Source organism: Myotis davidii, unplaced genomic scaffold, assembly GCF_000327345.1.
Source record: "Myotis davidii unplaced genomic scaffold, ASM32734v1 scaffold766, whole genome shotgun sequence".
Taxonomy (NCBI): domain Eukaryota; kingdom Metazoa; phylum Chordata; class Mammalia; order Chiroptera; family Vespertilionidae; genus Myotis; species Myotis davidii.
Window position 1 is genome coordinate 293851 of NW_006296846.1, and position 13371 is coordinate 307221.

A 13371-nucleotide genomic window follows, 5' to 3' on the forward strand; every position below is an offset into this window, starting at 1 on the left:
CAAAAGAGTGTGGACTGTGTGCCCCAGAGAAACCGGCACTTTCTCCACCCTGGCCCCCAGGACAGCATTGCTGGGGTGACATGGAACAACCCAGAGTGTGCCTCATTCCTGGAAACAGGACTGTGCAACCCAAAGCAACCCATGCCCACTTTACCCAGGGTCCCAGGAGAGGCAACCCAGAGCAATCCAGCAGGTGCCTCACTCAGGGTCACAGGAAAGCGTGGATTGTGCAATACAGACCAACCCATGCTTGTTCCACCCCTTGCCCAGGGACTTACTGTCAGGGAGACCTTGAGTAACCCAGCACATGCCCCACTCTGAGCCATAGGAAAGCTCTGACTGTGTGACCCAGAGCAACCTGCACCTGCTACACCCCCGTCCCTGGGACAATCCTGCAGGGGCTATCCAGAGCAACCCAGCATGTGCCACACCCCAGGCCATAGGAGAGCACTGCTGGGGATACCTGGAGCAATCTGCTGTGCCTAACCAGGGGCCACAAGACCACACTACAAGTCTACTGCCTGAGGGACATAGGGCACCACCGTGCCAAAGATGCCAGGGTCGCATAGAAAACTGCATGCCAGAGGGCCCTGGGACACCACAGGGTGTCACACACCAAAGAAACTCTGCATATACTCCTGTCACCCTGAGCATCTGAAGCAGAAAACTGAGGGACCAGATCCATGGGAGAAGGGGCTACAACTCAGAGCAGAGACAATAAAGGCATGAGATTAAAGGCAGATCCAGACTCTGGGCTAATGATTTCTGGACCATTGGCCTGATAGGGACTTCAACCTCTCAAACCCCAAGAAGGGTGACCAGGGCCAGAAAGATACAGCAAAAATGGGAAGACAAAGAACCCATAAAGGAAAGAAAAGGAGGAATCACCAGAAAAGGAAAAAAATGAAATGGAGGCAAACAATATGTCAGAGAAAGAATTCAGAATAAGGGTTATGAAGTTCCTAAACTGGCTGGATTAAAAAAACAAAACAAAAAAACCCACAAACATATGTAAGAATCAAGTGGAAATAAAAAATGACATAACTGCACTAAAAAACACAATGGGAGGTTTCAACAGTAGACAAGAAGAAGCAGAGGACAAAATCAACAAGCAAGAACACAGGGAAGTAAAACATACCCAATCTGAACAAAAATGGAAAAAAAAATTAAAAAGCAGGAGAAGAGTTTAAGGGAGCTTTGTGGCAACATGAAACAAAGCATTATCCACATAACAGGGGTGCCAGAAGGTCAAGAAGAGGAGCAAGGATTAGAAAAATGATTTGAATAAATAATGGCAGAAAACTTCCCTGACTTGGGGGAAAAAAAAGTCACACAAGCACAGATAGTCCCAAACAAAATGAACATAAAAAGACCCACACCAATTTGCTTCATAATTGCAAAGGCAAATGTTAATGACAAAGAAAGAATCTTAAGGGCTGCAAGAGAGAGACAGAAAGTTACCTACAAGGGATCTCCCATTAGACTATCAAATGATTTCTCAACAGAAACACATCAGGTCAGAAGGGAATGGAATGATGTATACAAAGTGATGCAGAACAAGGGACTGAATCCAAGAATACTCTATCCAGCAAGATGAAATCTGGAGCTTCACAGTCAAAAAAAGGCTAAGGGAGTTTATTACCACCAAACCAGCAATGCAAGAAATGCTAAAGGGAATTTTGTAAAAAGAAGAAATATAAAAGGAGGAAGGAACACAGGCATAAAGAATAAAAATGGCAAAAAAACAAGTACCTATTATTAATAACCTTAAACATAAAGGGATTAAATGCTCCAATCAAAAGACATAGGGTTGCTGAATGGATAAGAAAACATGACCCATATATTTGCTATCTACGAGAGACCCACTTCAGAATAAAGGACTCACACAGACTGAAAGTGAAGGGATGGAAATAGAAATTTCAGGCAAACAGAAGTGAAAAAAAAGCTGGGGTAACAATGCTTATATCTGACAAAATAGATCGCAAAGTGAAGGCCATAACAAGAGATAAGGAGGGCTACTTCCTAATACTAAAGGAATTGATACAACAGAGAGATATAACTCTGATAAACATATGTGCACCTAATACAGGAGCACCCAAATACATAAAAAAATCTTCTGGAAGATCAAGGGAGAGATTGACAGCAAAAACAATCATAGCAGGGGACTTTAATAGCCCATTGACATCACTTGATACATTCTCTAGACAAAATATTACTTGGTAATAGTAATTACACAACCAATCTCTAGAACTCTTTTTCATCTAGAAAAACTAAAACTCTACACCCTCTGAACAACATCCAAAAGCAATGGATTATACATTCTTCTCAACTATGTCTGGAACATTTTCAAAGATAGGCCACATGTTAGGACACAAACTAAGGCTCTACAAGTTCAAGAAGTTTGAAATCATATCAAACATCTTCTCAGATCACAATGGCATGAAATTACAAATCAACTACAGTAAAAACAATACAAAAATTAAACACATGTAGGCTAACTAGCATGGTATTAAACTATGATTGGGTTACCAGAGAGATCAAAGAAGAAATTAAAAACATCCTGGAAACAAATGACAATGAAAATATACCGATCAAAAATCTATGGGACACAGTGAAAACATTTCTGAGAGGGAACTTCATAGCTCTACAGGCCTACTTAAAAAAAAAAAAAAGCAAGCTGGTAATAAATTATCTAAACCTAAAACTTAAAGTATTAGAAAGAGAGCAACAAGAAAATCCCAGAGTAAGCAGAAGGAGGAGATAATAAAGATCAGAGTAAAAATAAATACCATAGAGACCAAAAAAATAAAAAATAAAAAACAATACAAAAGGTGAATAAAATCAAGAGCTTAGTTCTTTGAAAGGATAAACAAGATTGATGAACCTCTAGCTAGGCTCACCAAGAAACAAAGAGAGAGGCCCCAAATAAACAAAATTAGAAATGAAAGAGGTGAAGTAACAACTGATCCTACAGACATACAGAGGATTGTAAAAAAAAATTACTGTGAACTCTACTTCAACAAACTGGACAACATAGACAAAATGGACATATTCCTAGAAAAATACAATTTTCCAAAACTCAAACAGGAAGAATAACAAACCTGAATAGCCTGATAACTGCTGATGAAATTGAAGCAGTAGTAAAAAAACTTTTAGCAAACAAAAGCCCTAGTGCAGACAGCTTTACACAGGAGTTTTACCAAACATTCAAAGAAGAACTAAAACCTATCCTCCTCAGACTATTCCAAAAAATTTAAGAGGAAGGCACCCTTTCAAGCTCTTTCTATGAAGCCAGCATTATCCTAATCCTAAAACCAGATAAAGGCACTACAAAGAAAGAGAATTACAAGCCAATATCCCTGATAAATATAGATGCTAAAATACTCAACAAAATTCTAGCAAATCAGACCCAGCATTACATTAGAAAGATCATACACCATGACCAAGTGGGATTTATTCCAGGGATGCAAGGCTGGTACAATATCCACAAATCAATAAATGTGATGCATCACATAAACAAACTAAGATACAAAAATCACATAATCAGATCAATTGAAGCAGAAAAAGCATTTGATAAAATTCATCACCTTTTCTTGATAAAAACTCTCAACAAAGTGGGAATAGAGGGATCATACCTCAACATAATAAAAGACTTCTATGACAAACTTACAGCCAACATCATACTCAATGGACAAAAACTAAAACCATTTCCCCAAAGAACAGGAATAAGACAGGATGCCCACTTTCACCACTCTTGTTCGACATAGTACTGGAAGTGCTAGCCATAGCAATCAGACAAGAAGAAAAAAAAAGCATCCAAATTTGAAAAGAAGAAGTAAAACTGTCATTATTTGCAGATGACATGATACTATACATAAAAACCCTAAAGACTCCATCAAAAAAATATTAGACTTAATAAATGAATTTGGCAATGCAGCAGGATACAAAACCAAGAAATCTATAGCATTTCTTTACACCAATAATGAACTTACAGAAATACCATTTACCATTGCAACAAAAATATTAAGATACCTAGAAATAAACTTAACTAAGGAGGTAAAAGACCTGTACTTGGAAAACTACAGGATGTTGAGAAAAGAGATAGAGAAAGACATAAAAAAATGGAAGAATATACTGTATTCATGGATTGGTAGAATCAACATCATTAAAATTTTCATACTACTCAAAACAATCTATATATTTAATCCAATCTCCATTAAAATACCACTGGCATATTTCACAGACCTAGAACAAACTCTCCAAAAATTCATATGGAATTAAAAATGACCCTGAATAGCCACAGCAATCCTGAGAAAGAAGAACAAAGTTGGAGGGATCACAATACCAGCTATCAAGCTATATTACAAAGTCACTGTTCTCAAAACTGCCTGGTATTGGCAAAAGAACAGACATGGAACAGAGACCAATGGAACAGAACAGAGAACCTAGAAATTGACCCAAGCCATTATACTCAAAGGAGGCAAGATAGTCTCTTTAATAAATGGTGTTGGGAAAATTGGACAGATACATGCAAAAAAATGAAACTAGATCACCAACTTACACCATACACAAAAATAAACTCAAAATGGATATAGGACTTAAACATAAGACAAGAAACAATAAAAATCTTACAAGAAGCTATAGGCAGCAAAATAACAGACAATTATTGTACCAATATCTTTACCAACACAACTTCTATGGCAATAGAAACTAAGGAGAAAATAAACAAATGGGACTACATCAAAATAAAATGCTTCTGCACAGCAAAAGAAACCATCAAGAAAGCATCAAGAGAGCCCACTACATGGGAGCACATATCTACACTAATAAAAGACAAAGATGCTAGTTGACCGTACCTTCGCTACACCCTAAGCCACACCCACCAGACAATCAGAGTGACAATATGCAAATTAACCCAAACAAGATGGCGACCGGCAGCCATGGAGCTGGAGCAAGCAAGAGGCTTGGTTGCTCGGGTGATGGAGGAAGCCAAGCTTCCCACCAGCCCTGAGCCGGCTGTGGCCTCCTCTCATGGCAACGAAGATTCAATTATAGAAGACAAATAAATCCAAGATACCTGCTTCCAGCGAGCCTCCACTGGGAGCTTGGATGACTGGGGGTTGTGGCCAGCCTGCAAACAGCCATCAGCCCCTCACCCAGGCTGGCCAAACCCTCATGGGGTGAGGGTCCCCGCTGGGAGGCATAGCCAGCCTTAAAACGGCTGTCAGCCCATCACCCAGATTGTCCAAGCACCCCAGCAGGACCCCCCACCTTGAAGGGGCTGTGGCCAGCCTACAAACAGCCATCAGCCCCTCACCCAGGCTGGCCAGGCACACCAGCAGGGACCCCCACCCTGAAGGGGCTGTGGCCAGCCTGAAAATAGCCATCAGCCCCTCACCTAGGCTGGCCAGGCACTCCTATATAATAACAAGGTAATATGCAAATTGACCCTAACAGCAGAACGACTGGGAATGACTGGTCACTATGACACACACTGACCACCAGGGGGCAGATGCTCAATGCAGGAGCTGTCCCCTGGTGGTCAGTGCGCTACCACAGGGGGAGCTCTGCTCAGCCACAATCCAGGTTGACGGCTGCCAGTTCAGCAGTGGAGGTGGGAGAGGCTCACCTCAGCAGTGCTAAGGATGTCCAACTGCAGCTTAGGCCTGCTCCCTGCTGGCAAGTCGACATCCCCCAAGTGCTGCCAGGCTGCCAGAAGGATGTCTGACTGCCAGCTTGGGCCCGATCTCCCAGGGAGTGGGCCTAAGTCATCAGGTGCTCATCCCCCAAGGGGTCCCAGACTGCGAGAGGACACTGGCTGGGCTGAGAGACCACCTCCCCCCGCCACCCCAAGTGCACAAATTTCTGTGCACCGGGTCTCTAGTTTACTAATATTATATCTGATAAGGGTTTAATATCCAAAATTTATAGGGAACTCATACAACCTAATAAAAGGAAGATAAACAATCCAATAAAAAATGGGCAATGAACCTAAATAGATATATTTCAAAAGTGGATATAGAGAAGGCCAAGAGACATATGAAAACATGCTCAAAGTCACTAATCATCAGAGAGTTGCAAATCAACATGACAATCAGGTACCATCTCACACTTGTGAGATTGGCTATCATCAACAAATCAACAAATGACAAGTGCTGGTGAGGATGTGGAGAAAAAGAACCCTTGTGCACTGCTTGTGGGAATGCAGACTGGTGTAGCCACTGTGGAAAACAGTATGGCGTTTCCTCAAAATATTGAAAATGGATCTCCCATTTGACCCAGTAATCCCACTCCTAAGAATATATCTCAGGAAATAAACACCAATCAGAAAGGACCTATGCACCCCCATGTTGATAGCAGCACAATTTACAATAGTTAAGATTTGCATACAGCCTAAGTGCTTATCAGCTGATGAGTGGATTAAAAAACTGTGGTATACCTACCCAATGGAATACTATGCTGCGGTAAAAAAGAAGGAAATTTTACCATTTGCAACAGCATGGATGGAACCGGAGAGCATTATGCTAAGCAAAATAACCCAGTTGGAGAAAGATAAATATCACATGATCTCACTCATATGTGGCATATAATGATCAACATAATTTGATGAACAAAAATAGAGCCAGAGACAAATGGCAGTGGAGGTGGGGGGTTGGGGGGGTTAGAAAGCAACCAAAGTACTTGTATGTATTCATATTAGCATAACCAATGGACACAGACACTGGGGCAATGGGGGCTTCCAGGAGTGGGAATGGCTTGCGGGGAGGAGTGTTAATCAGGGGGAAAGGAGAGATATGTAAAACTTTAGACAATAAAAAAAATTCAGAGACACAGAAACATCAAACAGACTGTTAAACCTCAGAAGGAAGGTAAGGGTGGGTGGAAAGTGGGGGATGGGAGGGGTAAGAGATCAACCAAAGACTTGTATGCACGCATATACGTATAACAATGGACACAAAGTGTAGGGGGCGGTGAGGGCATGTGGAAGGGGGGCTTGGGAGGGCAGCAGTGCTAGGTAGAGGTCAATGCGGGATAAAGGGGACATATGTAATACTTTCAACAATAAAGGATTTAAATTTAAAAATAAGTGCCAGAGACCTGGTTTCTAGGCCTGACCTCATCACTGACTTTCTAAATCCTATCACCTCGCTAGATTTATTTCTTCATTTGGCATATGAGGTATTAGTAATGGGTTGTAACCTTCGAATTCCTCTGACCCTGTATTATGTAAAAGAAATAAATCCATACCATATATCGGACAGCCCAGTATCCACTCTCCAGGGCCCTTTGCCACCATGAAGGCATCTTCCAATGAGGCAGGGAAGACCGTAATGGTGTCCTTCCTGTGATTTCGAGATAGCAGAGTTTGTCCATGGAGATAGATGGGGTGTATATCGAACAGGTCACCCATGCCAATAAAATACCACTTGACCTTGTCCTCTGCACACATGGTGAGATTGGGTAGATTTCCATACATGTATCCATTAATTGCTGAAAACAAATGTAAATTAACCTATGAAGCATGATAGACAAGGGCCATATGGTATAAATTCTATGCATTTCCTCATTACAGAAACCCAGCAGTGTCAACATTGTCCTTGTACATAATCTATGACAAGAGTTAATTTGTGTTTCACAAAAAAGAGGCCATAAACATTGTGTATGATTACAAGTGGTAGTAGCACAAGGATTTAGAGCAGCAGTTCTCAACCTGTGGGTCGTGACGCCTTTGGCTGTCAAATGACCCTTTCACAGGAGTTGCCTAAGACCATCCTGCAGAGCAGATATTTACATTACGATTCATAAAAGTAACAACATTACAGTTATGAAGTAGCAACGAAAATAATTTTATGGTTGGGTCACAACATGAGGAACTGTATTTAAAGGGCCAGAAGGTTGAGAACCATTGATTTAGAGGCAAGAGGAGGAAAGGTAAACCAAAAGGCAGGAAGCAGTGAAAGATAAAAAGAATAGAATTAAGCAAAGTTTGTGAAGAAGAGAGAAAGACAAAGGTGACAGATAATAGGAGCATCTTTTCTGAAAAAGTCTGTTTACAAATACATTTTCATAACATACCTGGTCAGTTATGTCTTTGCTCTTCCATAATATATTATTACCTTAAAACAACACCTTTTCTATGATTTTACCATCAATTTTTTTATCACTATCAGACTTTAGAAAACGAATGCATTTATCTAACTTCACTTGCTAGGAAACTTTGGAAAGTAGCAGGATTTACTAGATCCTTGCATATCAACCAGCAGAGCCTGAGTGAAAAACTGAAACATAAATTCAAGCAAACAAACTTAACAAAGGAAATTCACTAAATAGAATCACAGAAGTTAGACTTATCCTATATAATAAAAGCCTAATATGCTAAGTGTCCAGTCGTCTATTCAACCAATCAAAGCATAACATGCTAATGATATGCTAAGGCTGCTCAACCACTTGCTATGATGTGCACTGACCACCAGGGGGCAGATGCTCTGACCGGTAGGTTAGCTTGCTGCTGGGGTCCGGCTGATCAGGACTGAGTGAGATGGGCCAGACATGCCCTGGACCCCTCCTGTGGTCCCTCCCCAGCTGGCCAACTTCCTGTATCCCTCCCTGGTCCTGATCGTGCACTGGTGAGGTCCCTCGGCCTGGACTGTGCCCCCTCGCAATCTGGGACCCCTTGGGGGATGTTGGAGAGCTGGTTTCGGCCTGATCCTGCAGGCCAGGCCGAGGGACCCCACTGGTGCATGAATTCGTACACCAGACCTCTAGTAGTATATTATAAATGAGAAAGGTTTTTTAATCTTACTGGCCATAGTATTGCTGTCTTCGAAGCTTTGATCAGTAGCATTAACTTGGCCAGATTCAGTATATGTATTAATATTGTCATCGATATACCAACTCTTGTTTTCATTAGTTTGAGAGAACATCAGAACATAAAACTTGTCGATATATTTTTCAGTGTCTCCATCCAGTGTGCCTGAAACAAATAAACATCAACAAAAACCAGAAAACTTTCCCTTTGCATAATTACTTTTGCTATAAAATAAGCTGATGGTTCTATTTATTTACTTATTGAATTTTATTGTTGAGAGTATTACAGAATTCCTCCTTTCCCCCCCATTAACCTCTTTCAGCCTGCTCCCATCCCCCCACCAGGCCCTCACCCCCCTATTGTCTGTGTCCATGTGCTTGATGGTTCTAATGGATTCAACTTAAAATATAAAAGTAAAATCTTGCACCCTCACAGACAGAACCCTAAGGAACCACGCATGCAAGGAACAGGCAGATAACCTCTCATCTCATTTCCTCCCACCCTGTTGATTCAGCACTTCTCGGTAGGAGAAAGGTGGCTGCAGCACTTTTGTGTGAGGAAGGCTAAAGTGAAGTTTAATGGGTCGGACTATCATCTACTGATCAAACTGGATTACTGGACTTGAACCCAGGCATTGTACTCAAGACAGCCATCTAGTGCTTAGAGTTCAAGATGGAAACTTTATTTCTTTACTAGAGAATCAAGATTAAGGCAGGAAAAAAGAGCTCATTTGATAGCAAAATTTCACATATTCTGGTTGACTCAATTGCTGCATGAAATTTAAAAAATTTGTTACCTCTTTTACAAGTCAGAATTGGTCCAATAAGTCCTGAAGCCACATCTCTGGAAGTGTCTACATGGGAGTGATATATCCTTGTTACGCAGTTGCTGTCATTGGGGCCAGGCCCCTGCCTTTCCTGTACAAACCACCTGTAAGTATACTGGCTCCCTGGCTCCACATGGTCATCCTCTTTTTGCAGGCCGGTAGTATTATCAGGATAGAGAGCACCTAGGAAACATAATCTGCATTGTGGTCACAGTAACCATTAGACAACATGAATGTGATTCATGGTTTTTCCATTAAGCCATGAATGTTGGCTAATTTGTATTTTCAGAGTAAAGTGTGCATTTTTCTCTTCTCTCCTGACTCCTCTTTCCCCAGATCCCATTTAGTTGGGTTTCATCTAAATGCCCAGCTTGGCCACTTTCTAGACCAAATTGTAATGAGGCAGGCAGTATATTATCAGACTTTCATCACTTTTATTGATGGATTCCATAAATATTTAATGTTCACCTACTATGTCAATAGATATTGGATACAGAGATCAAGGCTCTTGAGTTGCCCTCCACATTTTCTTCACTGCAAATAAGACTTTGGACGCATGACATCGAGAGGCATCCGTGTGACCTCCAAGAAGACCACTGGGATCCAAAAGTAGCCCTCTGCAGAGCTTACATTAATTACCCTGAACTATTACTTCAGTTATGAATTTGGGACTTTGCTTTCCTCTCCTTAAATTTCACTTCAGATCTCCACTTCTTGAGGCTAGAATCCTGATAACTATGCATAAAGCTTCTTCATTAAATAGATTACTTTGATGCATGGCAAACTTCTCATTTTTTACCCATCTTTTGGGACTCTTGCACTTCATTTGAACACAAAACACTATTTATTGATTTTCTCTTCCCCTTTCCCCCAATGCCATCAGACATATGTGTAAGAGGGAAGACACTGTCTAGAAGTCAGTGATTTCGCTTGACACTGATGTTTTCCAAGAGGCTAATCCTCATTCACTAGGAAATGAAATACGATGGGGCAGAACAGTATTTCTGCCAACAAACATTTCTCTCATGAGTGGCTCCTACAAAAAAATGTCCTTTGGGTCAGTAAAAAGTGTTTTTTCTTTCCCAGAAATTGTACCAGAGTTGTCACTCATTCAAGATTTAAATGAGGAAGGAGACTGGACTCTGGGTGAGAACACAAAATATAGATGATGGACGTATTACACTTGAAATCATATATTTTTATTAACCAATGCCACACCAATAAATTCAATAAAATTTTTAAAATGCACATGGCAACAAATAAAAAAAAATTTAAATGAAAAATTTAAAAAAGAACTGTTTTGGATATAAATATTAAAGACATCAGAAGTAATAAGAGTATGGAAACATCTCAAACTACTCCTAGTTCATAATGATACCCAGTTAATAATTACCTTATTTTTCCTCAAGTGTTGGGTTCATTCTCTCTATGAGCAAAAACTCTGGCATATAAGGGAAGAGAATCCACTTACCTTCATTTTCTTTAGTGTAGGTTAATCCATGAGGATGGAAACTATACATTCTTGAAGCAAAATTTTTTACATGTACATAAACATAGTCTCCAGTCTCTGCTTTAATTATTGGACCTAAAAATCCCAACCATAATGGTTTTTTAATGATCTTTTGAAATGTACCATCAGTATACTGAAAATACAAAGCCTTTTTATAAACACGTCCTATTCTATCTGGGCCACGTTGTAGATATATCTGGGACTCTCTGCAAAAAAGAAACAAACAAAAAAAAGAGAATGTTAACAAATTTTGACTAGAAAAAAAAAAGTTGATTCAAGTGAAACTAGAAGAAAGAATCTTTAAAACCTAATTTTGATAGAGAAAACAGACACCAGAGAAAATATGAAGGGCATAAAAAATGGTGTTGCAGCCAAGGAGAATATTGGAATGTCTGATGAAGAGACCAAATGCAAAGGTAGCAAGTAATACATGTGGGGTTTGGTTTAAAATATATGCATGCATATGAGCAAAACCAATGGACATAGACAGTAAGGGGGTGAGGGCTTGTGCTTGGGAGGGGGTGTCTTGGGGGAGAGGTCAATGGGGGGAAAAGGGAGACTCATGTAATACTTTAAACAATAAAGAATAATAAGCCCAAACCGGTTTGGCTCAGTGGATAGAGCATTGGCCTGCGGACTGAAAGGTCCCAGGTTCGATTTCGGTCAAGGGCATGTACCTGGGTTGCGGGCACATCCCCAGTGGGAGATGTGCAGGAGGCAGCTGATCGATGTTTCTCTCTCATCGATATTTCTAGCTCTCTATCTCTCTCCCTTCCTCTCTGTAAAAAATCAATAAAAAATATATTTAATAAAAAAAGAATAATGAAAAAAGACTTACCAAAGTATTTGTACTGAACTACAAAAGAGCTTCTCACCTCACTTTGAAGTTGCTTTAGCTCACAAGCACTTAGGATCATTTACACATTTAAATACACTTGTGATTTGTTAGTAGAATTGGGGTATTTTGGCAACAAACAGTAAATCCATATTCCACAAGTAACCTCTAGATTACCCCCTTCCTATTATCTGAAGAGATAAGTCAAGAAGATAGCTGCAATTTTACAGTCTCCGGCATACACTCAATATTAGAAAGAAGACTGGTTTTACATCTTGAGCACTACTTGAACAAAGCAGCTGGTAAAAACAGAATAAGACATGTTCCCAAAGTAATGTGACATGAGGGCAAGAGTGGCAATAATCCCTGGAAGGAGCGATGTCTGATTTATATTAATATCTGTCTTCCATGCCATCTTATACTAAAAACAGAAAGGAAGTGGTTCTGGTAGTGGTTCAAATGTGCCGTTAAAGGGTCAATCATTTGAAATTCTTCATCAGCATTTTATCCATTAGTAACAGAAACTTTTGCTTCTGATAGTAGCTTTTTTCAACACAAAGGTATTACTTACTCATCTTCTGATATAGGCCTCCCATTCAGCATATTTTTACCAGTCGGAGCATAGTTCCACGTAGTTTCTTTAATTGCAATATAGTAGTGCCTATCTTTTGCCCAACCCAGAGAACTAATAAAAACCAGAAAGGTCAGTGGTAAAAGGAACTTCATTTTTAAACCGTGAGTCTGGAGAGACTAACTGAATGATGCTTGCCTTCCTTTTATAATCCAGACTTTCTTTCTCATTGGTACCATTTACATAACTTAAGGTTGCATAAGAGCTCATCATGTGCTTCATCTACATGTCTGTCAATTCCTTTCCCAGTATATTTAATTTTCATTAGTCACACAGGTGAAATGCTACACAATCCATAGAGAATACTGGGTTTTCGCCAGGTGTATACTGCCAGTTTAGAGGATTTTTTAAAAATTTTTTTAATTAAATCTTTATTGTTCAGATTATTACATTTGTTCCTCTTTTTTCCCCCCATAATTCCCCTCCTCCCAGTTCCCGCCCAACCCCTGCCCTCACTCCCCACCCACTGTCCTCATCCATAGGTGCACGATTGTTGTCCAGTATCTTCCCGCATCTCCCACACCCCTTTCCCCCCCAAGAATAGTCAGTCCATTCCCTTTCTATGTCCCTGATTCTATTATAATCACCAGTACATTCTGATCATCAGATTTCTTAACTTGATTCTTAGATTCACTTGTTGATAGATGCATATTTGTTGTTCATAATTTGTATCTTTACCTTTTTCTTCTTCCTCTTCTTAAAAAGAGAGAGAGAGATGGGGTGAGGAGGAGGAGAGGAAAAAAAGGAAAGGGGGAAGGGC

The 13371-nt window shown here is 40.2% G+C and overlaps 1 protein-coding gene across 3 annotated transcripts in view; it reads right to left on the minus strand.

The window, feature by feature from the left end:
* LOC102754460 (ceruloplasmin) overlaps positions 1 to 12743 on the minus strand; it is a 56414-nt gene extending 43671 nt beyond the window's left edge. For 2 of the 3 annotated variants that reach the window (XM_006772580.2, XM_015569710.1), the window contains exons 1-5: positions 12552 to 12743; positions 11107 to 11351; positions 9606 to 9818; positions 8804 to 8974; positions 7249 to 7491 (exon numbers count right to left, since the gene is read on the minus strand). In XM_006772580.2, coding sequence (XP_006772643.1) covers positions 7249 to 7491; positions 8804 to 8974; positions 9606 to 9818; positions 11107 to 11351; positions 12552 to 12706 — 1027 coding nt within the window. In that variant the 5' untranslated portion in view covers positions 12707 to 12743. The remainder of the gene's footprint in view (positions 1 to 7248; positions 7492 to 8803; positions 8975 to 9605; positions 9819 to 11106; positions 11352 to 12551) is intronic. The other variant, XM_015569711.1, reaches the window with a different exon arrangement.
* Positions 12744 to 13371: the final 628 nt, after the last annotated feature.